This window comes from Anguilla rostrata, chromosome 8 (assembly GCF_018555375.3).
Source record: "Anguilla rostrata isolate EN2019 chromosome 8, ASM1855537v3, whole genome shotgun sequence".
NCBI classification, from domain to species: Eukaryota; Metazoa; Chordata; class Actinopteri; order Anguilliformes; family Anguillidae; genus Anguilla; species Anguilla rostrata.
The window spans coordinates 41,798,893-41,819,758 of record NC_057940.1 but is presented as its reverse complement, the minus strand read 5'-3'; the positions used below and the strand labels follow the sequence as shown (position 1 = coordinate 41,819,758).

Here is a 20,866-nt window from a genome sequence, read left to right as displayed (position 1 = left end):
ATAAATTAGATAAAAAATATACAGGCATAGAAAAACTGTGTGGCCGAATCATAGTGGCGGGGATGTCCAAAAATCTCTTTTAAAAAGAGAATGTTTCCGGATCCATACCCTGCAATGTCTTTATCCTAATGGTATTAATGAGGAGCGCAAACTGATTATCTTTTTGTAATTGACTAATATCCATGATTGTTAGGATCCATTGTCTGTGGCTATCCATTGAACGACCACAAGCCTGATTTTATGTGGAAAACACTAGGGCTGGATTTTGTTCTTTGATAGTTTTTATGCATTTATATTTTCCAATTGTGTCTTGCCTGCCTTGTGACCCTTATAGCCTATTGATTGCATGGTGCTTACACAGTGATGGCCTCATAATGGAGATTCCCCCTGGCGACCGCGTATACCTGAACTGCATTAAGCTGTGCCAATTTAGAGCGAGCACACCCCAATGCACAGACACTGATGAAGGTTTTAGGCCTGTGCCACACCGCTAACCTCACGTGTGCGTGATGGCTACCTCGCCGAACTGCTGCGGCTCGCACGCATGTGTGTGTCCACACCGCCAGCGTTGCTGCTGCGGTGCTGCTACTGCCAGCCCTTTCTGCATTGAGTTTGCCTTTGATAATGGCCAACGATAATAGAATGTTTGATTTAATTTCATTACAAATTTAATTTATATTTAGTTTAGACAGAAAAAGGTTAAGAAGCGTGTGCTCAATTGTAAAAAAAAAAAAAAATGTAATATTTTTTTAATCTCTGTGACATTAAAACTATAGTGAAAGGTGTCAATTATGTAATGTTGCTGGTATGATGTCAATATGACTATCAACAGTTCTTTTCACTGTCTATTTTTGCTGAGAACCGCGCGCCTCACACGTGAAAAATAGGCTCCACGCCGAAACTCTAGATGACGCGCCTCTGCAGTGAGGCTCAAGCCGCGCCTCAGACGCGCGTCTCACGCAGGCTGTGTGGCTGCTCTAACCTGTTTAACATGGGCGCCGAAATGAAAAGCAAGAGGTTCCGTGACCATCACGCACACGTGAGGTAAGCGGTGTGGCACAGGCTTTAGGCCGAAAAAGGTTTTGTCTGTCTGCAGACGTGGTCATAAATAGTCCATTCCATCAAAAAAAAGCATGATGCATCTTTCCTATGTTGCAAATACACATCAAAAAAGAAAGCCCTTTTCAGGTTGTTAGATGATACTCCAGCGTTGTTTATGGGTTTATGTGATTTTGGGAACTTGGACCTCCTCAGGACTAAAACGCAGGCACACACACACACACACACACACACACACACACACACACACACGCATGGCGACATGGCGATCGCCGGACCCCCTCAGGACTGAAACGCAGGCACACACACACACACAACACACACAGGCGATCGCCGGACCCCCTCAGGACTGAAACGCAGGCACACACACACACACACACACACACGCATGCCGATCGCTGGACCTCCTCAGGACTGAAACGCAGGCACACACACACACACGCGTGCATGGCGATCGATGGACCTCCTCAGGACTGAAACGCAGGCACACACACACACACACACACACACACACACGCGTGCGCGCGCATGGCGATCGATGGACCTCCTCAGGACTGAAACGCAGGCACACACACTCACACACACACACACACACACACACACTCACACACACACACACACACGCATGGCGATCGATGGACCTCCTCAGGACTGAAACGCAGGCACACACACACACACACACACACACTCACACACACACACACACACGCATGGTGATCGCTGGACTGGACGCCGCCGAGCGGATCTCACCTCCGTTATCCGCATCCTCAGTCGATGGTTGTCGGTCTGCAGGCCGTCCAGCCGGGACGTGTTAGTCTGGTTGACGCTGGTCACTGAGGTGGACGTCTTGGAGTCCTCCTTCTTTTGGTTCTGCGTGAACTTTAACCTCCTGTTCTGAGTGGCTGCATCGGGATTTGTCCTCATGGTTATGAACTGTGAACATTAAAATTAGGACTTAACCCACTTGATATTTATTGAGTATATTAGGGGGGCATTTACATCTGCACTGTTTGTTAAAGTAAATCATTTGTGAGACTACCCACAGTGTATAGCAGTGGATGTGTAACAGGTTTTTGGTGAGCAATGCTATCAGTACTAGCCTGAAATAAAATGCATATGAGATTTTTTAAATAAGATTGCAATTACCAAATGTTCCCTGTATGTCAAACCAGCCATTAATGAGAATGAACTCAATGTTACATAAAGCTTAAAATCAGCAACAAATAGCAAATAAAGTATTGTCAAATATTACACATAAAACAAGGAATTCAGTTTGATCATTGTTTATGACCACTGCCACTCAAATTTAAAATATAACCAAACTTTCAAAAATACATCAAATGAAACATGGAAAAATCTGCATAATGTCAATTCAAAATTTCAAACCACATAATGGTACTGCCACTCAAATTCACAATAAAACAAAAACTTCACAAATACACTGAATGTCATACAGAAAACTCTTAATAACATTGAATTTGTAAAGTTTCAAACCTCGTGGACACATATGTCTACTTAACCAGTCAAAATCTGTGAAGAACTAACCAATGACTTAAATCCCTATCACTCTGATATCACTCTGAAGATGTCAATTGAACAGCTAAGACACTTACAGCTAAACGTTGAGCATCAAATCTAAGTATAGTTTTAGGTATTTGTGTATTTGTACATCAGTTTTTTTCAGGGAGTGTACAACTTCTCATTCTTGTTCATAAAGGAAAAAAGTGATGGTTTCTTACAATGTTTAAGGCTACGTAAAAGTATAACTATTACTTAACTGTGTTGCTTTTAGTTAATTATCATTTAACTGTTGTTTAAATGTAATTCTGTCTCCTATGTTTGTTGCTGTCATTTAAATGTGTTGTCCTTTAAAATGAAGTTACTTAAATGTCAGTGACTGTATTTTAAATGTGTTGCTGCTATTTAAATTGGCCACTTGCTGCTACATTCACGCCAGCTTTAAGTAATGACATACCGTGTACCACACATGCACTCATGGGCCCACACACGCAGCATGGTAACGGGAGAGGCAGCGCCCCACTCACTTTTGGCACGAACACCAAGCACAGGGTGATGGTGCTGCAGAAGATGATGACCAGGGCCACGATGCAGAACTGCACGTTGGGCTGGTCCCGGGTGAGGAAGGAGACGGCCGCCCCGATGATGCACATGATCCCCACGTTGTAGACGCTCATCCCGATGTACTTGCTGTCGTTCAGCGCCGGGATGCTAACGTTGCGCGTCTCCCAGGCCAGGAAGCACCCAAACAGCTGCGGGGAAGGAGGAGGAACGTTAGCTCCTGGGCAGGAGGAGAGGATGCAGGTGGGTTGGTATGGGGGGAGTGGGGTAGCAGTTGGGACTCTTTGGACACCCAAACAGCTGCGGGGAAGGAGGAGGAACGTTAGCAACAACTGAAGACTCACCTCTTCAGGCTGCACCTCTCCCCATCCCTCCCTACCTCCCTGTAATCTCCTAATTGGCTGTAAGCTTAGGGTTGTAACTAGGTAGCTGTTTCGTAGTTGACTTAGTTAATGCACTCGTCTTAACCGCTGCTTGTGTTTTTGCATAGACTGCGTTGTTGCCGTTCTTGTTTGTGTTCGCGTTAATCAGTTTAACCTACAGGGTCCAAGTTGAACTATGCGGTTGTTCCCTGCACTTGGAACGGTACTTCTCTCTAGGGTTTTCGACACACGTGTTCCTGGTTATGGTTATACATTTTGTTGTATGTCGCTCTGGCTAAGAGTGTCTGCCAAATGCCTGTAATGTAATGTAATGTAATGTAATGTTAGCTCCTGGGCAGGAGGAGAGGATGCAGTGACACCAGTGTATTTTCACAGCTATTTCAGAAATCCAGTCAGGATGTATTGTATTAACCTGGTGATCTGCCGGGTTTACAATGGTGGGTATTTGGGCATTACAGGATTGCATGGCCATAGGAAATAGATATAACCAGACAGATAAAATGTAATTTTTTGAAGACCAAAATACACACTCACAACCTCTGGAGGCATGATGGTACTGTACGAGCTGCTTTGGAGTTACTAGAAGAGTATCTTCTTGCTTGCTTTTTACAAAGTTTAGAGCGGCCTGATATCCACCTTTGTAAAGCTATCTAGGCAAAAACTGTCTTGGCCAAATGAAGACATAAATTAATCTGAAATAATATTTTAAAATATATCCAGTAAGTGAACTGTCCCATTAAGTCAATGCTGAACAAGAGTTTAAGTTAAGTAGGTGATAAATGTATTGCGTTACAGCTTAAATAATTCCTGGAGTCGATTTTTCGCTCAATATATTGCTGAGAATGCATGTTAAATATAGGATTGTGGCCAATGTACAGATTGAAGTGGGGGGATGGGGGGAATGGGGGGTGGGTATGGGGGGAGCGGGGTAGCAGTTGGGACGCTATGGACTCTATCTAACACTCTGTAGCGTCTTCGCTTGTTTCAGTAACAGCCCCCCCCAGCTGTTAGGGGATAGTGGCTATCCAATAAAGAGATGGCTGATGACAGCTTCTATAATGCCTTACAACATTGGGTGAATCGAAAACTCACAAGAACACGCACTGTAATAGAGAGGAGCGGTGAAAATGCACTTCAGATAATTGGATAAGTCAGGTGGAACATTACAATACAGCCTTCAAAAAACAAAGATTAATTCAAATTCCACCATTTTTTACACTATTTTTTTAACCTTTTATAGACTATTTTTTTTAACCTTTGGGGGACCTTTGAGTCACTCAAAGGTCAGTGTTAAGACCAGTTCTTTTTACCATTTATATGAATGGCACTGGCTCCACTGTGAACCACTGTAAATGACATCTCTATGATGATGACCCTGGTTATTCATGTGCCACCTCGGTAAGCTAGGCTATAAATGGCTGCTTTTGATGCAATACCCAACTCATTTTAAACCTAAAATTGGCCCTGAATGCTAAGAATCCTTGTTCACAAGTAAGGATTTTGTGTAGGTATTTATTGATGTATTATTGATCAGACTAACTCTCAAAACTCGCTTTTTTGGCTCTGTACTCCAGCACATTGGATTTGAAATGAAAAAAATGAATATGACGTTAATGCAGACTGTCAGCTTTAATTTAAGGGCATTTACATTCATATAAACCACATACAGCTGGCCAAGAAACAGCTGAGTGGCTAATTGTCCAGTTATTTATGGTCCCCCAAAAAGGGACTATGTATAAAAAGGGCTGAAATTTCTTCACGGTTTCCCTGATATGGATGTAACTATCCACAAATTAAAGAACAACTTAAAGAAGAAAACCAGTCTGCACTTTACATACATTTGCATCATTTCATTTCAAATCCAATTTCCTGGAGGAAAACTACATACAGACTGCACTGTATATAGACAGTGTTGGTAGCCTATTTTAATCCCTGTTTTAAAATGGAAATATTTGTTGATCGAACTGGTGATCAGAGTCCTTTAAATGTGTTGGGTCTTAAATGTTCCAGAATTGTTTTTTTTTTAATGTTACTTTGTGGAAGTTTATGGAATCATTTTTAATTGCATTATTTTGTACCCACATGCCTGGAGTTGCTTTTTTTGGAGATGACACCAATTGAGAATTTGAAATCAACCCTAAAATTAATTGTGGAGGGCAGGGCAGAGCTTAATAAGTTCTTAACAAAAGGTTATTTACAAAAAAGAATTATCATAAAAAAATTCACATGCTTTAATGCACATTTTCAATTCATCAATATACAGTACAGAGTATCTTTAGTATAGCAGCTCCCACTGTTGTAAATTTTATAGAAATATAATTAAAATATTATTACATATAGGATAAAATACAGACTTATGGCCTTGGCTTTCACAAATGTTTGTTGGTACTCTACTGATTTTTTGTTTACATACTTTGGTATTGGTACACCGATTTTCAAATTTTATAAGAGCAAGGGCAAATGTGCTTGCATAATTCATGTCAAAGAGTTTCATATGATATGACATACACTGGAACATGAATGACAGGATAATGCAGGAATACGGATTACTTAGTGTGATAAATAATTATGAAGTGTGTGTGTGTTAGCGACAAAACTTGTTAATGACATGGGGAAACATTTTAAATGACACATGCTGAATGTGAGAGAACTGGCCTGCATTAATGCACCAATGAGCGGGCGCACCAGAGAGCCCTGGGAAAATGAGTCAGCGCACTCGTGCGGAATGTTCCAGAGAGCGTCGCTTCCAGATGTACGTGTTCCAGGTTATTTTCCACTCAGGCAAATCTCTGGGCTATAACCAGACTCCAGCCCTGAATTATTCACCAGCCCCGGTTAGTTAAGTTAAGGTATTCAAAAGGAGCCAGCCGAGGGAGACAGAGAAAGTTTTAGCGATGTCACATTTCGACGGGAGTTGCGGGAGAAGAACTGGGCGAGGTGGACGGAGGTGTCACAAGCGGGAGGGGAAGCTGATGACGGGACCCAAGTGAACCCCTGGAAGCTTCTGAAAAGGGAGCGGCCTTCGCGTTTTAAAGCGGGAGTTCCGATGGGAGGGGCTATGTAGGTCACCGGCGAATTATGACGCAGATCCTCAACTATGGGGGACACGGGAAGTGGCAGCTATGTAGCTGTATCACCGCTACCATATTGCCCAGGGAAGAGCACGTTTCAGAGGTACTGGAAAAAGCCAAACATGTCACGCGGCATATTTTTCCGGGACGTCATAACCGCTGTTACTAGAGTAGATATTTCGAGGAAGCCACTAGAGAGGTCTGAATTTTTTTCTTTCTGTTTTACTTTCTGATAGCAAGCACCATTTAAGAAGAAGTCTTTTACAAAACCAATGGAATTCTTTAGTTTGTACCCAGGACAATGGTTTAAAGAATGTCATGAAGCAACAGCGATTACAATATTCAAAAATCAAATACGTTATACGCATTTATCTTAATCTTGGCAAAAGGAGAGGCCATTTTGTACATTTTGTAACTCGGTGTTCCCGCTCTCCGCACGACCAAGCGCGGTATTAAATGAAACCAACGTGTGCACTCGGCGGAGCAGATGGCCACCGGGCCTTCGCTCGTGCTCACCATGAGAAGCCCTTTGTAGGCATAGACGATGCCCAGCCAAATGGTCATGTGCGTGTTCTCGCAGTGCTCCAGGAAGGGGCGTATGGCGATGTCCCGTCCTTGCGGATCTGCCTGCGGGAGACACAGAGAGGAAAGATCATACATCACTAGTGAGACTGCACTCTGCCATCCTTCCTGGTCCGGCTGGGGAGATCCTGTCAGGACTTAAAGGGCAGAACTTAGGAGCTGTTCTGACACCAGTTTTTACTGAAGCTTTAGTCTTAGCCTGAAGGAAGTGCTTTATAACAAAATATTCCTTCAGCAATGAACCTTGCAGTGCTGTTATGCTGCACCTTCACATACAGTAATAACTTATTGGCTCAACCCCCCCTCTTCCACATGGCCCTTTTTTATTTTTTTTTCCTTAAAGATCCATTTTTTGTATATTTTTCTCTCGAATTTGGATTCACTAATTATTATCATCAAAAACCTTCAAGCCATAATTAGAGCTTGGCTTGGCTCTTTGTTTCACAACAAAGATTTACCCACTCCACCAAAATACACAATTACAGATTACTGTTCTCCCCAACTTGGATCATGGAAGCATCATTTACAGAGTTCCCTGTAAGGACATCATTCTACCATCACATTTGTAACTTGGGTTACTTATTATACTTATCAATGTACTCCTTCTTCTTTACTTATCTGGCCATCTTTGTAAATAAGACAGCAAATGTAGAGTATTAGCTCTCGTTCATATAGAAATCCCTAGTTTATTCAGTCTGAATTTCCTCTGCCTGAAAAATCTGTGACACACTTCAAATGCACACACCTGAAAGCCAGTAGATATTATATATCCTACAGCCCAAACAGTACTACAGAACTGGTGCAGACTGAATTAATTATTCAAAGAGTGTACTGGATTTATTTAAGGGACGTGACATTCATAAAATGTTGCAAAAACCCGCCTAGAATATGACCCAGCCTTAGACTGGCATGTGTGTAATGTCACAGTCATTTATAAAGGCACACAAATATCTCCCTTCATGGGCCAAGGCTGAGAAACCCAGTAGTCACTCCTCAGTAGGTAACATGCTTTTTTCCCCCCATAATTTACGAGTCAAATGACAGTAAAACAAAATAATGCTATTTACAAGCATTGTTTGAAGATCTACCGAAAAACTGTTTATTTCACCAAACAGAGAAGAGAGAACAGTCTGTCCCCTTTGGGTTTGGTCAGAGTCATTTTCAGCAGCAGTGGGCCCAGCTCATCCGAATGTAGGATGAGCCCACTGCTATCAAACAAATGTGTAATGCTGCAGAGCATACTATGCACCGGTGCTCTCAAATCAGTACTTACGCAGGGGTAAATTACAGAAGAGTTGTTAATATGCAGGTCAGATTTTACAAGAGGATGATTGAAACGATGATTTAAAAGGACACTGGTGCAAGCCGGCTGGGGAGAATGTTCCGGTCTGCAGCGCGGTTTGGGCCGAGGAGCTCGCATTCGGCGAGTGCCCTATGGCCCTGTCTTTCCCAGACCGCTGGCAAAAAGGTACCGGAACCCTTTAGCTCCCTACACTCCAAAAATGTTTTATTCATTGCTAATGTGCAGCCTTGTCCTTTGAGTTCTGGTCGGGGCACATTTGTGTTCACTGTTGTTCACTGGGATGGTACTGCGCCTGTCATGCTGCATGAAGATCATTTGCAACCTATCTGCGCTTGCACCGCGCATGGACCGAGATAACCGGAGGAATGCAGTTCCCCTGTCGGCCTGTAGGGTGGGGCAGCCAGTAACATTTGACCGCCGGGTCTTAAATCTCTGTCACTGTGACTCATTAGCCTCCAGTGGAAGAATTCCAGTGCTCAGCCTCATGAGCGGCTAATTGCTTAAACCGCCCTAAATGGGATTCATCCCAACAATGTTGCTAATGATGCCACAGCCTTGGCTGACAAATAACAAGGTCTTATAAATAGCCTGCTATAGACCCCCTTCCTGTTATACTTCAATGCCAGGGGTGACTTAAGTGACAGCTTCATGGACACAGCCAACACAGCAAACCACTTAGAGCGAAATCAACCGTAATAGAGTTTATACGAGTCCAATACGGACCATGTGCACTCTATTAGAGCGGATTTTACATTGCGCATTTTGCTGTCAACCTTTATATCCAAAGTTAGCCGTGTACCGACAGCGCGGTGCTATTGCTGTATCCAGATACGAGGCTGAAATCAAAGGTCTTCAAATGGAATTTGTTGGAGAGCGAAACCGAGCAGGGCTGCTTCATGGATCTGTTTCAAACGGAAGCCACTTGGCAGTCCGGTTCCTGCCGACCCACTTTCCCAGGGTAAACCCGCCGGGCGCCTCGTTAAACTTTGACGGCTGGCCGGAGGGCCCGTCCCTCGCCAATCCGTCTGCGGCGCGGGCGCGGCTCCCGGCGCCAGGACGGGCTGGCAGCCGCGCTCGGGGCGGCCGCAGATCTGGCGCTCGCGTACGCCTCCGGGAGCCCGGGGGGCGGCGCTAGCTCCCGGAGCGCTAACCGGACCGCTGGCGCCGAGCTCGCGAATGCGGCTCGTTTTAGAATGCGGCTCGGCAAGCGTCATCCCCGTTTCCAAGATGGATGCTGACACTGTGCGTGGAGCATTGGGCCCTGCACACGCACAGGAAATATTTTGTAAAAATGAAATGCTTTTTTTTTTTTTTTTTACCAAACATGTAAATCTGGCGCCAGACAAAGCAAATTGGGACATCTACAGGCACGTGTCCACAGACATTCTGACACACGCAGACCGAACAACAACAAGCACGCAAATAAAAGCAGGAATGGGCGACCGTTGCCGGATTACGAAACGTTAAAGAGTCAAAGCAACAAGGAGAGACTCACTACCACAGTCCATTTAATCCTTGCCTGCGGGCCCTTGGGTACGGAGCACTTTATCTTAAACATCCCACATACAGAGCTCCACTCAATCGAGCGCCGCTTAAACAGCGCGGCAATGAAAGCCCGCTAATGGGCTAGCCCCTCCGCCCCCCTCCCCCTCGCCGACACCCTCCCCTCCCCTCTCCGCGCTCCGCGAGAGAAACCGACGTCGTCGACCTTCCCCGCGTTAATGAGACGGCCGTCGCGCTCGACGACGGCGGGGGGGGTCGCGGGAGGGATGAAAAGGTCGGCGGCATCGCTTCGTCACGGCAGCGCGAAGCGAATCGTCGGGACGACCCGCGCGTTAGCGGGAGGTGGGGCCTCGCCGCGTCGCGGGGTCTCCCGCTGGGGCGTGACGTTATCTCCCGCCACACGCGACGTGACCTGCCCGCTGAGGAAAAGGGACTCCGATTGGGTCCACGCGTCCGTCAGAACCTCGATGCGCGCGTGTTGAGAGCTGGGACCACGGGTGGTCTGGGAACGCTGCTGACGTTGTGTTTGCGATGGCCTCGTGAACCACTGAAGCCCTGAAGAACACCATACAGTGAACCTTGTGGGAATATGTAACATCAGACGCTGCAACAGATACGTAAAAGTAAAACTCTAACAGATATTGACTGAAAAAAAGCAAACGCAACAAGACACCTCTGGGAAATCTCTTCTAAGCATTGGACAATTAACTGCACCGTCAAAGTAAAATATTTATGCATCTCGTACACACACATCCTGTCTGATCTCGCTTTTTGCGGCATCTGTCTCATCAAGGTTATTCTCACTTTCAGGTGCAAATTGAATCTATCACGTCAACAGAGATTCAGAAGCTGATTTTGTAGGCACTGCAGTCAACCTGGACAATAAACAAGGGGAGCCCCGCTTTTACAGAAACCAAGAAAACTGCACGGCAAGAAAGAGTGTGAACAGAGAAGCGATCGAATTCAGTTTCTCTCCCTAGAAATCCTTCATGTCTGAGGACTGCATTAAACTCCAAACACGAATACTGGAAAGCTGCATTGCTTGAGCGCCATACATTTTTTTTCACTTTCTCAGTTCAGAACAATCAGTCATCATTCCACACCAAGAGGAATAAAGCCAACACCAGCCAGCAAGTGCAGAGACGCGTGTTCACTTCATCAATATGTTGCCGTCAGTGGCCTATACATCCATCTTCTTAAAAACGATGAACAAGGGTAGGAAGGAAAAAAGACACGTGCACGTTTGGTGTTTAAAATGTAGGTCGCCGGGCAGCTACCCCCTTCGTATTTGGCAGGCAGGGCTTTTTTTGTTTCTCCTTCTTGGAAAGTGGTCGGCTATTGCCTAGCAACCGTCTCCGGGCCGGGCTAACAAAGCACAGGCCTCCCGTCATTTTTCAGCACATTAGCCTGCTAATGCGATTGTTCATCGCGGGAAAAGGAGGGTCTCGTGGCTCACGGGGTTCCGCAGAGAGACGGTGGGGACGGCTGGGTAAGCTGACGGAGCGGAACAGGTTTGGGGAGGGGAGGCGGGACCGGGAGGGAGGCGTGGCTCGGGGGAATGGCCCGGGTGAGGGGGGGGGGGGGTAGAAAATGGAGCGCTCGTTCACTGTCACGCATGGCCGGCCCACAGGGGAACGCGGAGGACGGGTAAGGCGCGGGAATGAGCCATCAGCCCCCTGACAGAGGCCCTCCATCACCCCCCCCGCTCCCCGCGTTACCGCTCCACTCCGGGAGGATCCACATTTTTCATGCTGTCCTCTCACGTTGTCATTTTTTTAAGGCGCAGGAAAGATGGGGACATTGTTATCGCTAACAGGTGGCTCGCGGCCATCGGATTCCTTTGGGCGTATTTTGAATAAGGGAGAGAAAACCCACAAATAAATCTTTGGAAATTTTACTGCCCATTCCTATAGCTAAGAAGTCATCAGTTAGAAATGGTGCTCATGTGAAATGTAGTCAAAGCACCTCGATGCCAACGGGCTTGGCGTATGGAACGTCTTTCCGGATTAGCATAGCGCTAACACCCCGCCTTTTGTTCCACATCCTGGGATTCAGACGTACTTTACAGCACAGCCATTACAAAATGCACATGTTTCCACGCAGGCTAGGCCTTCGGACCTAACGCTCTGCTGCGCTGTGAGTGTTGGGCCACCGTGGTCATTCACAGAAAGGCCTCCTCCGTGATTCAGGCCAGCTCAGCCCTTTACAGCGTGACGCTTTTGTGTGTGCATAATGATCCAATCAGCCACAGCGTGAAGGACTTCCTCCTCACAGAGGGTGTCGCGATAGTGCCTCCACGAATATCTGGGGCTGCGAACCCTGCTGGTGCGCCCGATACTGCTAAAAAAATAAAATAAACGGTGAAAGAAGATGAAGGAAAGGTTCAGGTTGTGGCTGTGATTGCGGCGTTTGCCACGTGTAGACGGAGCCGGCCCTGGGTTCAGCGTGACCTACATGTGGAGCGGGGAAACTCTGAGTGGAGCCCTGGGGGGGCACCAGAGCGGGGGGAGGGGGGGGGAGAGGAGAGATGGGGGGGGGCACTTATCCGAGCCATTTCAACATCGACCGCGATTAACTCCGCCGTGTTCACGGCTGAGGGATTCCGCTCCGCGCCGCGTTCGGAGAAAAGGGGGGGGGGGCGTGGCGGCTGAGAGACGCACCGCCGGGGGCAGGGTCGTGGCTAATCTCCCGTCTGATTCGCCGAAAACGCCCGGCGTGGAATCCTGAACCGACCGACGCAGGTGGCTGAGCGCGTAGAGCGCAGAGGCCTCCGTCGGGTTTTAAAAAAAAACAAAAAAAAAAAAACATTCGCATTTGAGCTACCTTTAATGAACGTAAATCGCAGCGTAATCGCTTCATCATTCCGGGGAATGCGTTCCCATGGTTACCGTCGCTCGGGGCGGTCCCTTTTCGCGCCCGCACGCCGCGGGCCGTCCGTCGGCATTCACCTTCCCTCAGAAATGACAGCCAATACGCCGAAAGTGCCTCCCTGCCCTTCGCCGCGTGCCCTCGCGACCCCGTATTTCAAGTCAAATTAAAATCAGATGGCGCCTGTTTATCTTTCGACGTGCCCAAAGCTCGCAGATGGCACCCGCCTTGTGGAACACACACGCAGATTAACGGGGCACAAAAAAAACACCGGCACCCTGAGCAGGGCCCATTTGCGGGAACAGACTGTGGTCAAGCTGGTTTTTGCGATAAATTCAGATGCAGAGCCGTAACCTTGGTAACCTACTGCATTTCCTCCTCCCTGTCCCATTGCAGGGAGTCACGGGGGCCAGACGACTATGTTAGATTACATTACATTCAATTAGCAGACCTTTTATGCAGCGCAACTTAAAAAGCAAGCCCGATAAGTGCACACAATCCCACTGCTTTTCTCATTGGAGTAGCGCTGCTTCAAACGGTGTTGCTGTGGCACTGTCTTATTTGAACCGGTACCAGCGCGACAAGAAAAGCTCAACTCACACAAGCTATCGTGTTATTCTAATAAACTCCCATTTCAATCATATTCAAGTACCTCGTAAACATCTGAAGTGTTAAAGTGATGAGCAGTGATGTGAGAGAATCTGAGAAGCGCTTATGAAAGACGCCCAAGGGCACGGAAGCAAAGGCACAGCGTCTGCCGTCCCGACGTCTGCTGGAAGCTCCTTCCGTCACGCGGGAGGTCAAGGCAGACCGGAGATATGGCCAGGCGGCGCGGACATGAGCGGGCGAGGCGAGGGGACGCGGGGCGCTCAGAGGCCGCAGAACGGGGGGCCGAGAGCCGCGACGGCTCTCGGCTCGACTCCGAACGCCGCGCTCCCGAGTTCCCCGGGTCTCCCGCCGTAAACGACGTCGGCGGATTTATCGCCGCTGAACGCGTCATTAAGCCTAGCGTCTGACCCTTCATGTCGTGCCCAATCTAAACACGCGAATGGCGTCCCTCGATACGCATCAGGTGAAAACGCCTTTGTTATTGGAGCCCCGGCGATTTTTTTTATCGTTTTTTCTTCCTTCGGTTTGAGGCGCCGTCATACGCCGGTTTAATGAAAGAGCCCATCTGGCGGGGGTGCTTATGCCCGCTCTGAAGCGCTCTTCGCTCCGTACCCGCTCTCCCAGGCTTGCTGCAGCACTGCAAGGCGGCTCAGCGTCAATGTGACTGTATACGTGGCAGAATTACATTACGCATGCTCGGGGCGTCCAACCAGTCATTCGCTTTTCAGGGGGCACCCAGGTGCCCTTTAAAACAGAGCACAGTTGCATGGCCGCAGCTAAAGATGGATGACCAGTCATCTATCCAGCAAGGAAGGTTGGAACTGGGTGTAAACCAGAGTGTTATATAGCCAAAAAGAAGAGTGTCGCGGTCCAGCTTGGCTGAGGACTCTCGCCTGACTTCCAGCGCGAGATACAGCGAGCCGTTGGGAGAGTCTTCCTCCTTCCTCAAACACAGGGGTGCTTTACACCATGAAGAATGGACAGAGGGTGCACTCCGTCACACCAGGGCACTGCAGCTTTGATGATGACTGCTGCTGCTCCCGCCCAATCTAAAAAATGGACACTGACAGGTGCATTAATATAAACCCCCGGGGGGGCCAGGAGGGCGTGTAAGCCGGAAGACTCTGAGCATGACGCCCCAACAAAATAAGCAACGCTAACATTTCAAATGATTTATAATTAATCAAATGATAAGGTGAAGGCAGCACTATTAGCTGTCAGAGGCTCTTGAGAAAGAGAGATGGTGGTGCTGGGCTACAGATGGAGAGAGAGAATGAGAAGAGAAAAAGAGAGAGAAAAGGCTGGTACTTGTCGCTCCTGTCCCCCCGTCACTGAGCCATTGATCGAGCTGAAGCAGGATTTGTCAAAGCTGTTACGTGTCATACATTTGCCCGAGGTCAACAGACTCCAGCATAATAAAAACAAAAAGTCACTTTAGCATCACAAAAGTTAAAAATAAAAAAGAAATCAAAAACGTTTACTCAATATTTACTCAAATGTCCAGCTTCCACGTTGATCTAGTCAACATTTATCTTCAACTTTGGCTCCCTGTTAAATACAATGCAGCTTCACCCACAGATTACCAAGTTCAGTGATCAGTGATACTACTGAAAAAATAACACTTGCATTTAATTGAGAGTAGAGGGAGTTCAGCCGCTGATTTAAATTTAACTCTTGAACGAGTCTGAGTCTACCGCACTCTCCTGTGTGCTAACGCTGTCACGGAGCTCCATTTTGAAAGACACAGAGCGGGCGTGGTACTCGTTTTCATACTCTACGCTCCAGTAAGCCGCCAAAACATCAAAAAGTGACAACGCCTCACAAAAACCGCTAATGCAGAGCTCTCGTTTTCCTCCGCACTCCCGCGCTCGTGTTCTGTTCTTGTGACTCGTGCTTTGCTGCACGCGGAAGCCAAATCCGCGATAGCTGTGACGTCTCTGGAGGCCGTACGAGGCAAGTCGCGGCTCGGCGCACCGCGACGCGCGGGCCCGGGGAGGGGGAAGCCGACGAAACGGCGTTAGCGCAGGCCCGGCGCGGAGCCGCGAACCGCCTCCCGGGAAACCGCGGCTATTTTCGGATCTTTACAGACGAGCGAGGGAGGCGTGTCGCAGGGCGACGAGGCGCCCGAGTCACGTCAGAACCGGCTGACGGCAAAACCAGGAGCTGCTCTACAGAGACGACCAGTCCAATACGCCTCCTGAAGTTAGAGCACAAAGTCACAGTTAATGGACGGAGTGTAGCACAGTGGGTAAGGAACTGGGCTTGTAACCGAAAGGTCGCAGGTTCGATTCCCGGGTAAGGACACTGCCGTTGTACCCTTGAGCAAGGTACTTAACCGAAATTGCTTCAGTATAAATCCAGCTGTATAAATGGATACAATGTAAAAATGCTATGTAAAAGTTGTGTAAGTCGCTCTGGATAAGAGCATCTGCTAAATGCCTGTAATGTAATGTAATGTAATGTCTCACATTGTGGTGTAGTAAGGGTCTCACTGTGGGGTAGTAAGGGACTCACTGTGGGGTAGTAAGGGTCTCACACTGTGAGTGGTCTCACTGTGGGTAGTAAGGATCGGGTTTCTCACGTGTGGTGTAGTAAGGGTTGTGGTAACTCACTGTGGTGTAGTAAGGGGTCTCACTGTGGTGTAGTAAGGGGTTCTCACCTGAGTGTAGAAGGTCCCTGTGGTGTAGTAAGGGTCTCACACTGTGGTGTAGTAAGGGGGTCTCACTGTGGTGTAGTAAGGGACTCACTGTGGTGTAGTAAGGGGTCACTGTGGTGTAGTAAGGGTCTCACTGTGGTGTAGTAAGGGTGTCACACTGTGGTGTAGTAAGGGGGTCTCACACTGCGGTGTAGTAAGGGTCTCATGTTGACTTGAGTCCACTGAACACTCTGCCTAGCATGATGATGCAGTGACTCAGCTGTAACTGAGTTTTCAAAGAGATGTTTCCATAAACCCTGAACTGTTCTTACTCTGCATAGAGACAGAATAACTGGATTGGTGCTGACCATTAAAAGGGGAGAAACCACATCAGATATAAATGTGTGCATCAAATTCGAGCAATACCTGTATGTTTCTTGTTTGTGTTAAGACGATCAAACCAAAGCAATGCGGTCTAGTGAGTACATGTCTATGCTGTTCCGGTTGTTTGGAGCCAAAATTCAAATCTACCGACTGTAATTATGAGGTCAGCTTTTGCGTGTGTGTATACACGGTTTTCTGGTTGTATAGAGGCTAGCTGTTACAGTCTACTGACTGCACTCTGTCAACCTCGCTGTCCCCGTGTTATGCATTCATGTGCACTGCTGGGTGGAGAGAGGGAAGGGTAATGAGAGCAGACAGAGTGCGAGCTCCAGTGCGGGGACACCTGGTCCTCACTCACGGTCTCAGGTGAGCTCCCTGGACCATGTGACCCCCTCCTCCCCTGCTCCTGTAGTCTGCCACATGAGCCAGGCTCGTCGACTGACCTCAGAGTTAAATGATGCAGAAGCGTACGCGCTGATTCCGAGGGCTCCCCAGCGCTCCGAGGCGCGGTCGCGGTGCGCACCACGAGCGCCTCGTTCCCCTGCAGCGCACGACCGATCGCCCATCGCGGTCAGGCTCGGTCACCAGGAGGGAAATCCGCTTTTCGGTTTCACTCACGGGGCAAATACAACACAAAATCGTCTTGTAATATAACGTTCTCAAATTCATTATAATGTAAAGTAAGTAAGTAAAGTAAGTAAAGTAATGGAAAGTAAGACAAAGTCATTAAATCGCGTGAAAACAAAGAGCAGGAGGTTGGACGATGCCGACGAGAGACAGGATGAGCTGAGGAGAAACATGAACGCCTGCAGCAAACGCAGACCCAGCTGCCCAAAACCCCATCAAGGGCTCCAAACGCTCACCAGATGGAGCGAGAGCAAGAATTGGCTCCATTGGAAAAGATGTCTAATCCCATTCAAATAAGCCTGGGAGACCTTGATCTTTGCATCCCTGACTGGCGAGATGGCACTGATCACCAGCCATCTTGGATCTCATCAAAATCACCAGCCATCTTGGATCCCATCAAAAAGCATTAAAGACTGGGGTGTGGATACGGGCAACTGCAGTCGTGTATAATCCTGAAAGACATTCAGTGGCGATGTCAGGGTATATGCATTATTGCTTTCTAATACCTCAGCGCTCTCGTGACTGACTGCGTTAGAACAATTAAACTTCCCCTGAGGCTCATTTGTCATCACCTAACTTCTAACTGATCTTGCAGTTGAGTTCTGAACAAACCTCAGAGCTATCAGTTGGCATCTATGCTTTCCAGGACTTTCGGTGTTATTCCACCAACCAGCTGCAAACAAAAACAAGGAAGAGGGGACGTATGTCTGTTGAATCCTTCTGATATGCCACTGCACGTTGGAATATATATCTCTAAAAATATTGCCGGGATCTTCCATAAACAAGTTGCAAGGCAAAATATCTGGCAAATTGGAACCCCCTACGCATACAGACTTTGTTGGGACATGTCTACTAGACCTTGATGCAATGCCTGTTCCAAGAACAAAACAATAGAAATTACACTGCTGCCAGATTTGGAGGTTCTCGTCACTTGCGTCTTCTTCGCTGATGTCATGTCCTCTTTTTCCTGGAAACGTGGAGTCTATTTGTGGTGACACAATGAGGACAAGATTCTTCACCTCCAGAACATTTCTAAAAATACTCTCTTCCCTCCCTCTTCTTTCTGTTCTTTGGTCATTTCCTTATCAGACAACTTCTGATTAAAAATATGCAAATGTACTTCCTACAACAGACTTTCAACCTGTCGAATGGTTTTTAGATCAATCGTAGCGCTGTGCTCATTTGTTTCCTTGGAAACAAACGGGGAGCTCTGGTTGCCATAAAGGGAAAAAAAAAACCACCTGGCAGCAACTGGGCCTATCTCACTTTCCAAATGACTGACAATTACTTCCTCCCCTCCCCCAGAGTTTGATGCAATAATCCTATATTAATGCTTTCCGTACGCAATTAAGTCTGGCTGGGTGTCATTTTGTTCATTTGCATCAGTTTGAGAAATTCAGAGTGAGAGATAGAGAGAGACAGGCATGGAAAACCAGCATCGGAGAGAGAGAGAAAGAAAGCGAAGAAAAAAATGTAAAAAGAGTGATATGACGAAATAATAAAACGGAACGGGAGAGAGAATGAGAAAGCGAGCGGGAACTTGTGAGAATGAGAGAGCGAAAGAGACACAGAAAGAGAGTAATAGGGAGACATAGCAGGAGAGAGTGACAGAGGAGGAGGACGGGATGGTGAGACAGAGAGACTGAGCGGTGACATCCGTCACGGGGATTCAAGGTGGGCTCAAAGACACGCTCCCCGGCGGGGTCTGCGCGGTCGGGTTTGCTCTGCCCCCCTCTTGGCAGCGCTGGGCGGGCGCGGGCGCACTGGCACACTGGCTGCCTGATGGCCCGGAGTCAGTTTGTTATCGGGTCTCAGCTGCTGCGGCCGGAACCGGCGGATTACCAGGCGGAGGAGCCGGTGTCTTCCCTTCCCGCAGTAGCGCGGACCGCCTGAAGGTGGTGCCAGAGAGCTGGAGCTGGGCGCTTGCGGCGTGGGGGTGGGGGAGGGGGGGGGGATGTGTGTGGGGGCGGCGTGAGCAGGGGAGGCACAACACGTGAGCGCGTGGCTGTGCCCTACATTGCATTAGACCCTGCGCGCGATGCAGATGGGAAAGGCAGCCGCGGCCCTTCAGTCTTTCACACGGGAGACCCGAACCGAGCAGGGAGGTTTAAAAATGGATACTCTCAACCTGCCCTCAAATCAGACTCAGTCTATTTAAAAAAACCTCCACATTTCTGATCTGCAGTAACCACTCGTTCAAGTAAAGAAAGGAGGTGGTAAATATTTGCAATCTATTTGAAGTTCTCTGAGGCTTCTGTTACTGCTTATTCCTAAATCCAACGTGGGACCCAGTGTGAAAGCATCTTTTGATACCAGCTGGCTACACAGTCCCTCAGTCTTTCACTTAATCTGAGACCTGCACGGTCTATCACGAGGGCTTCCTGTTTTATCCCGTAATTACGATGTATTCTTGGCGGCGTACCCTCAACACCTTGACCGCTCGAGGCCGATCCAGAAACCGAGCCGCGCCGTTCCGCGTCTTTTTCCAGCCGCTCGTTTCTCTTCAGCCCCCGACACGAAACGGCCTGTTTTTTTTTATTTGTGGGTCTGACTCATCCCTGCAGCCTCCTCCGTTCCTATCTGAAGAAAGCTAACGAGCGCGGCCGACCAGCGGCCCGTCCTCTGCGCTCCGCGCTCCGCGCGCTCGGAACTTCACGCGAGGCGGCGGGGTCCGTCGCCGCGCCGACGCCAGGCGCCATAAGCGACCGTGCCTTCCTGCAGCCCCAGACTCTATATCGCACGCCAGCCACATAAAACCATACGTTCCCTTTCAGCGGCGAAACTGCCTTGTTGAATATAATAAAAACGTTCTCCCATCAGCGGCTTAATCGCGCTTAAAAGAGGGCAGTACGGTTGCTTGCCAGCTTATTGATTGAATAATCGAACCGGCAGCTTCAGAATGGATGGCAGCACTCATTGGCTTGGTCAGACAGAGATGTTGTCATATAAGATGGTGCTTGAGGCAAGTTTTTTCTTTTCTGAAAACCTTAATTCTTAATTTTTTTTTCTCAATCGCTCTAAAAGGGTGAAAAAAAGTAGCTGCCCCAGGCAGAGTTTTCTGTGCTGAGGCCACATGCTAACGTGCTAAGGCCGCACGCTAGCATGTTAGCATGCCCCTTTGTAACTGTCCATTGTCGTGCTGATGAGTCTCGCTGTGGGCAACACTGGGGGTGGCGATTCAGGGGATAGATCCCATCCCATCCTTCTGTTTACACCTCCCTTGTTCGAGATACTTCTACTCACATTTGCCCCTCCTTACAGATACTTCTGTGGTCAAAGTGCATTTAAACGGATTAGAAGATGTGAAGTTTAAAGCATGAAATGTAGTCGTTTGAGCACTGGACCTCGGGCTTGATAGTCGCTGGTTCAAACCCCAGGTCTGTCATCGTCGACGTGTCATTGAGCTGCTGGATATTTATCCTGTCTAGAGGCTGCGGAAAAAAAGCCGACGGTATAAAAAAAACGTACAGAGTGTAAACAAGCCGAGCTCCCTAGGCGAGAGCGTCTGGCGAGTAAATAAAAAATAAAAAAAACACGCCACCTTAATTTCATGGCTGAGGGAGCGGCGGTGGGAGAATGTTTGATGATCAGACGGAGAAGCCGGCCGCGTCTCTCACGCAAACGCCCCGGTAACAATGACGGATCCCCGGCGAGCGCGGGGCTCCAAAGGGAGGCCGCCCAATCATTCCACGCCGCTACGCGAACGATACGACAGCCGGGTGAGCGATACGCGCGCGTCTGCGTCTTTCCGTCAGGGGAACCC

General features: G+C 48.1%; 1 protein-coding gene across 1 annotated transcript in view; it reads right to left on the bottom strand.

Annotated features, from left to right (window-relative positions):
- The window catches only part of gabbr2 (gamma-aminobutyric acid (GABA) B receptor, 2), a 212,247-nt gene that overhangs the window by 10,626 nt on the left and 180,755 nt on the right, over nucleotides 1-20,866 (bottom strand). The window contains exons 14-16 of the mRNA XM_064348313.1: nucleotides 7,109-7,219; nucleotides 3,105-3,329; nucleotides 1,810-1,992 (exon numbers count right to left, since the gene is read on the bottom strand). Of these exons, the coding sequence (XP_064204383.1) occupies nucleotides 1,810-1,992; nucleotides 3,105-3,329; nucleotides 7,109-7,219 (519 nt within the window). The remainder of the gene's footprint in view (nucleotides 1-1,809; nucleotides 1,993-3,104; nucleotides 3,330-7,108; nucleotides 7,220-20,866) is intronic.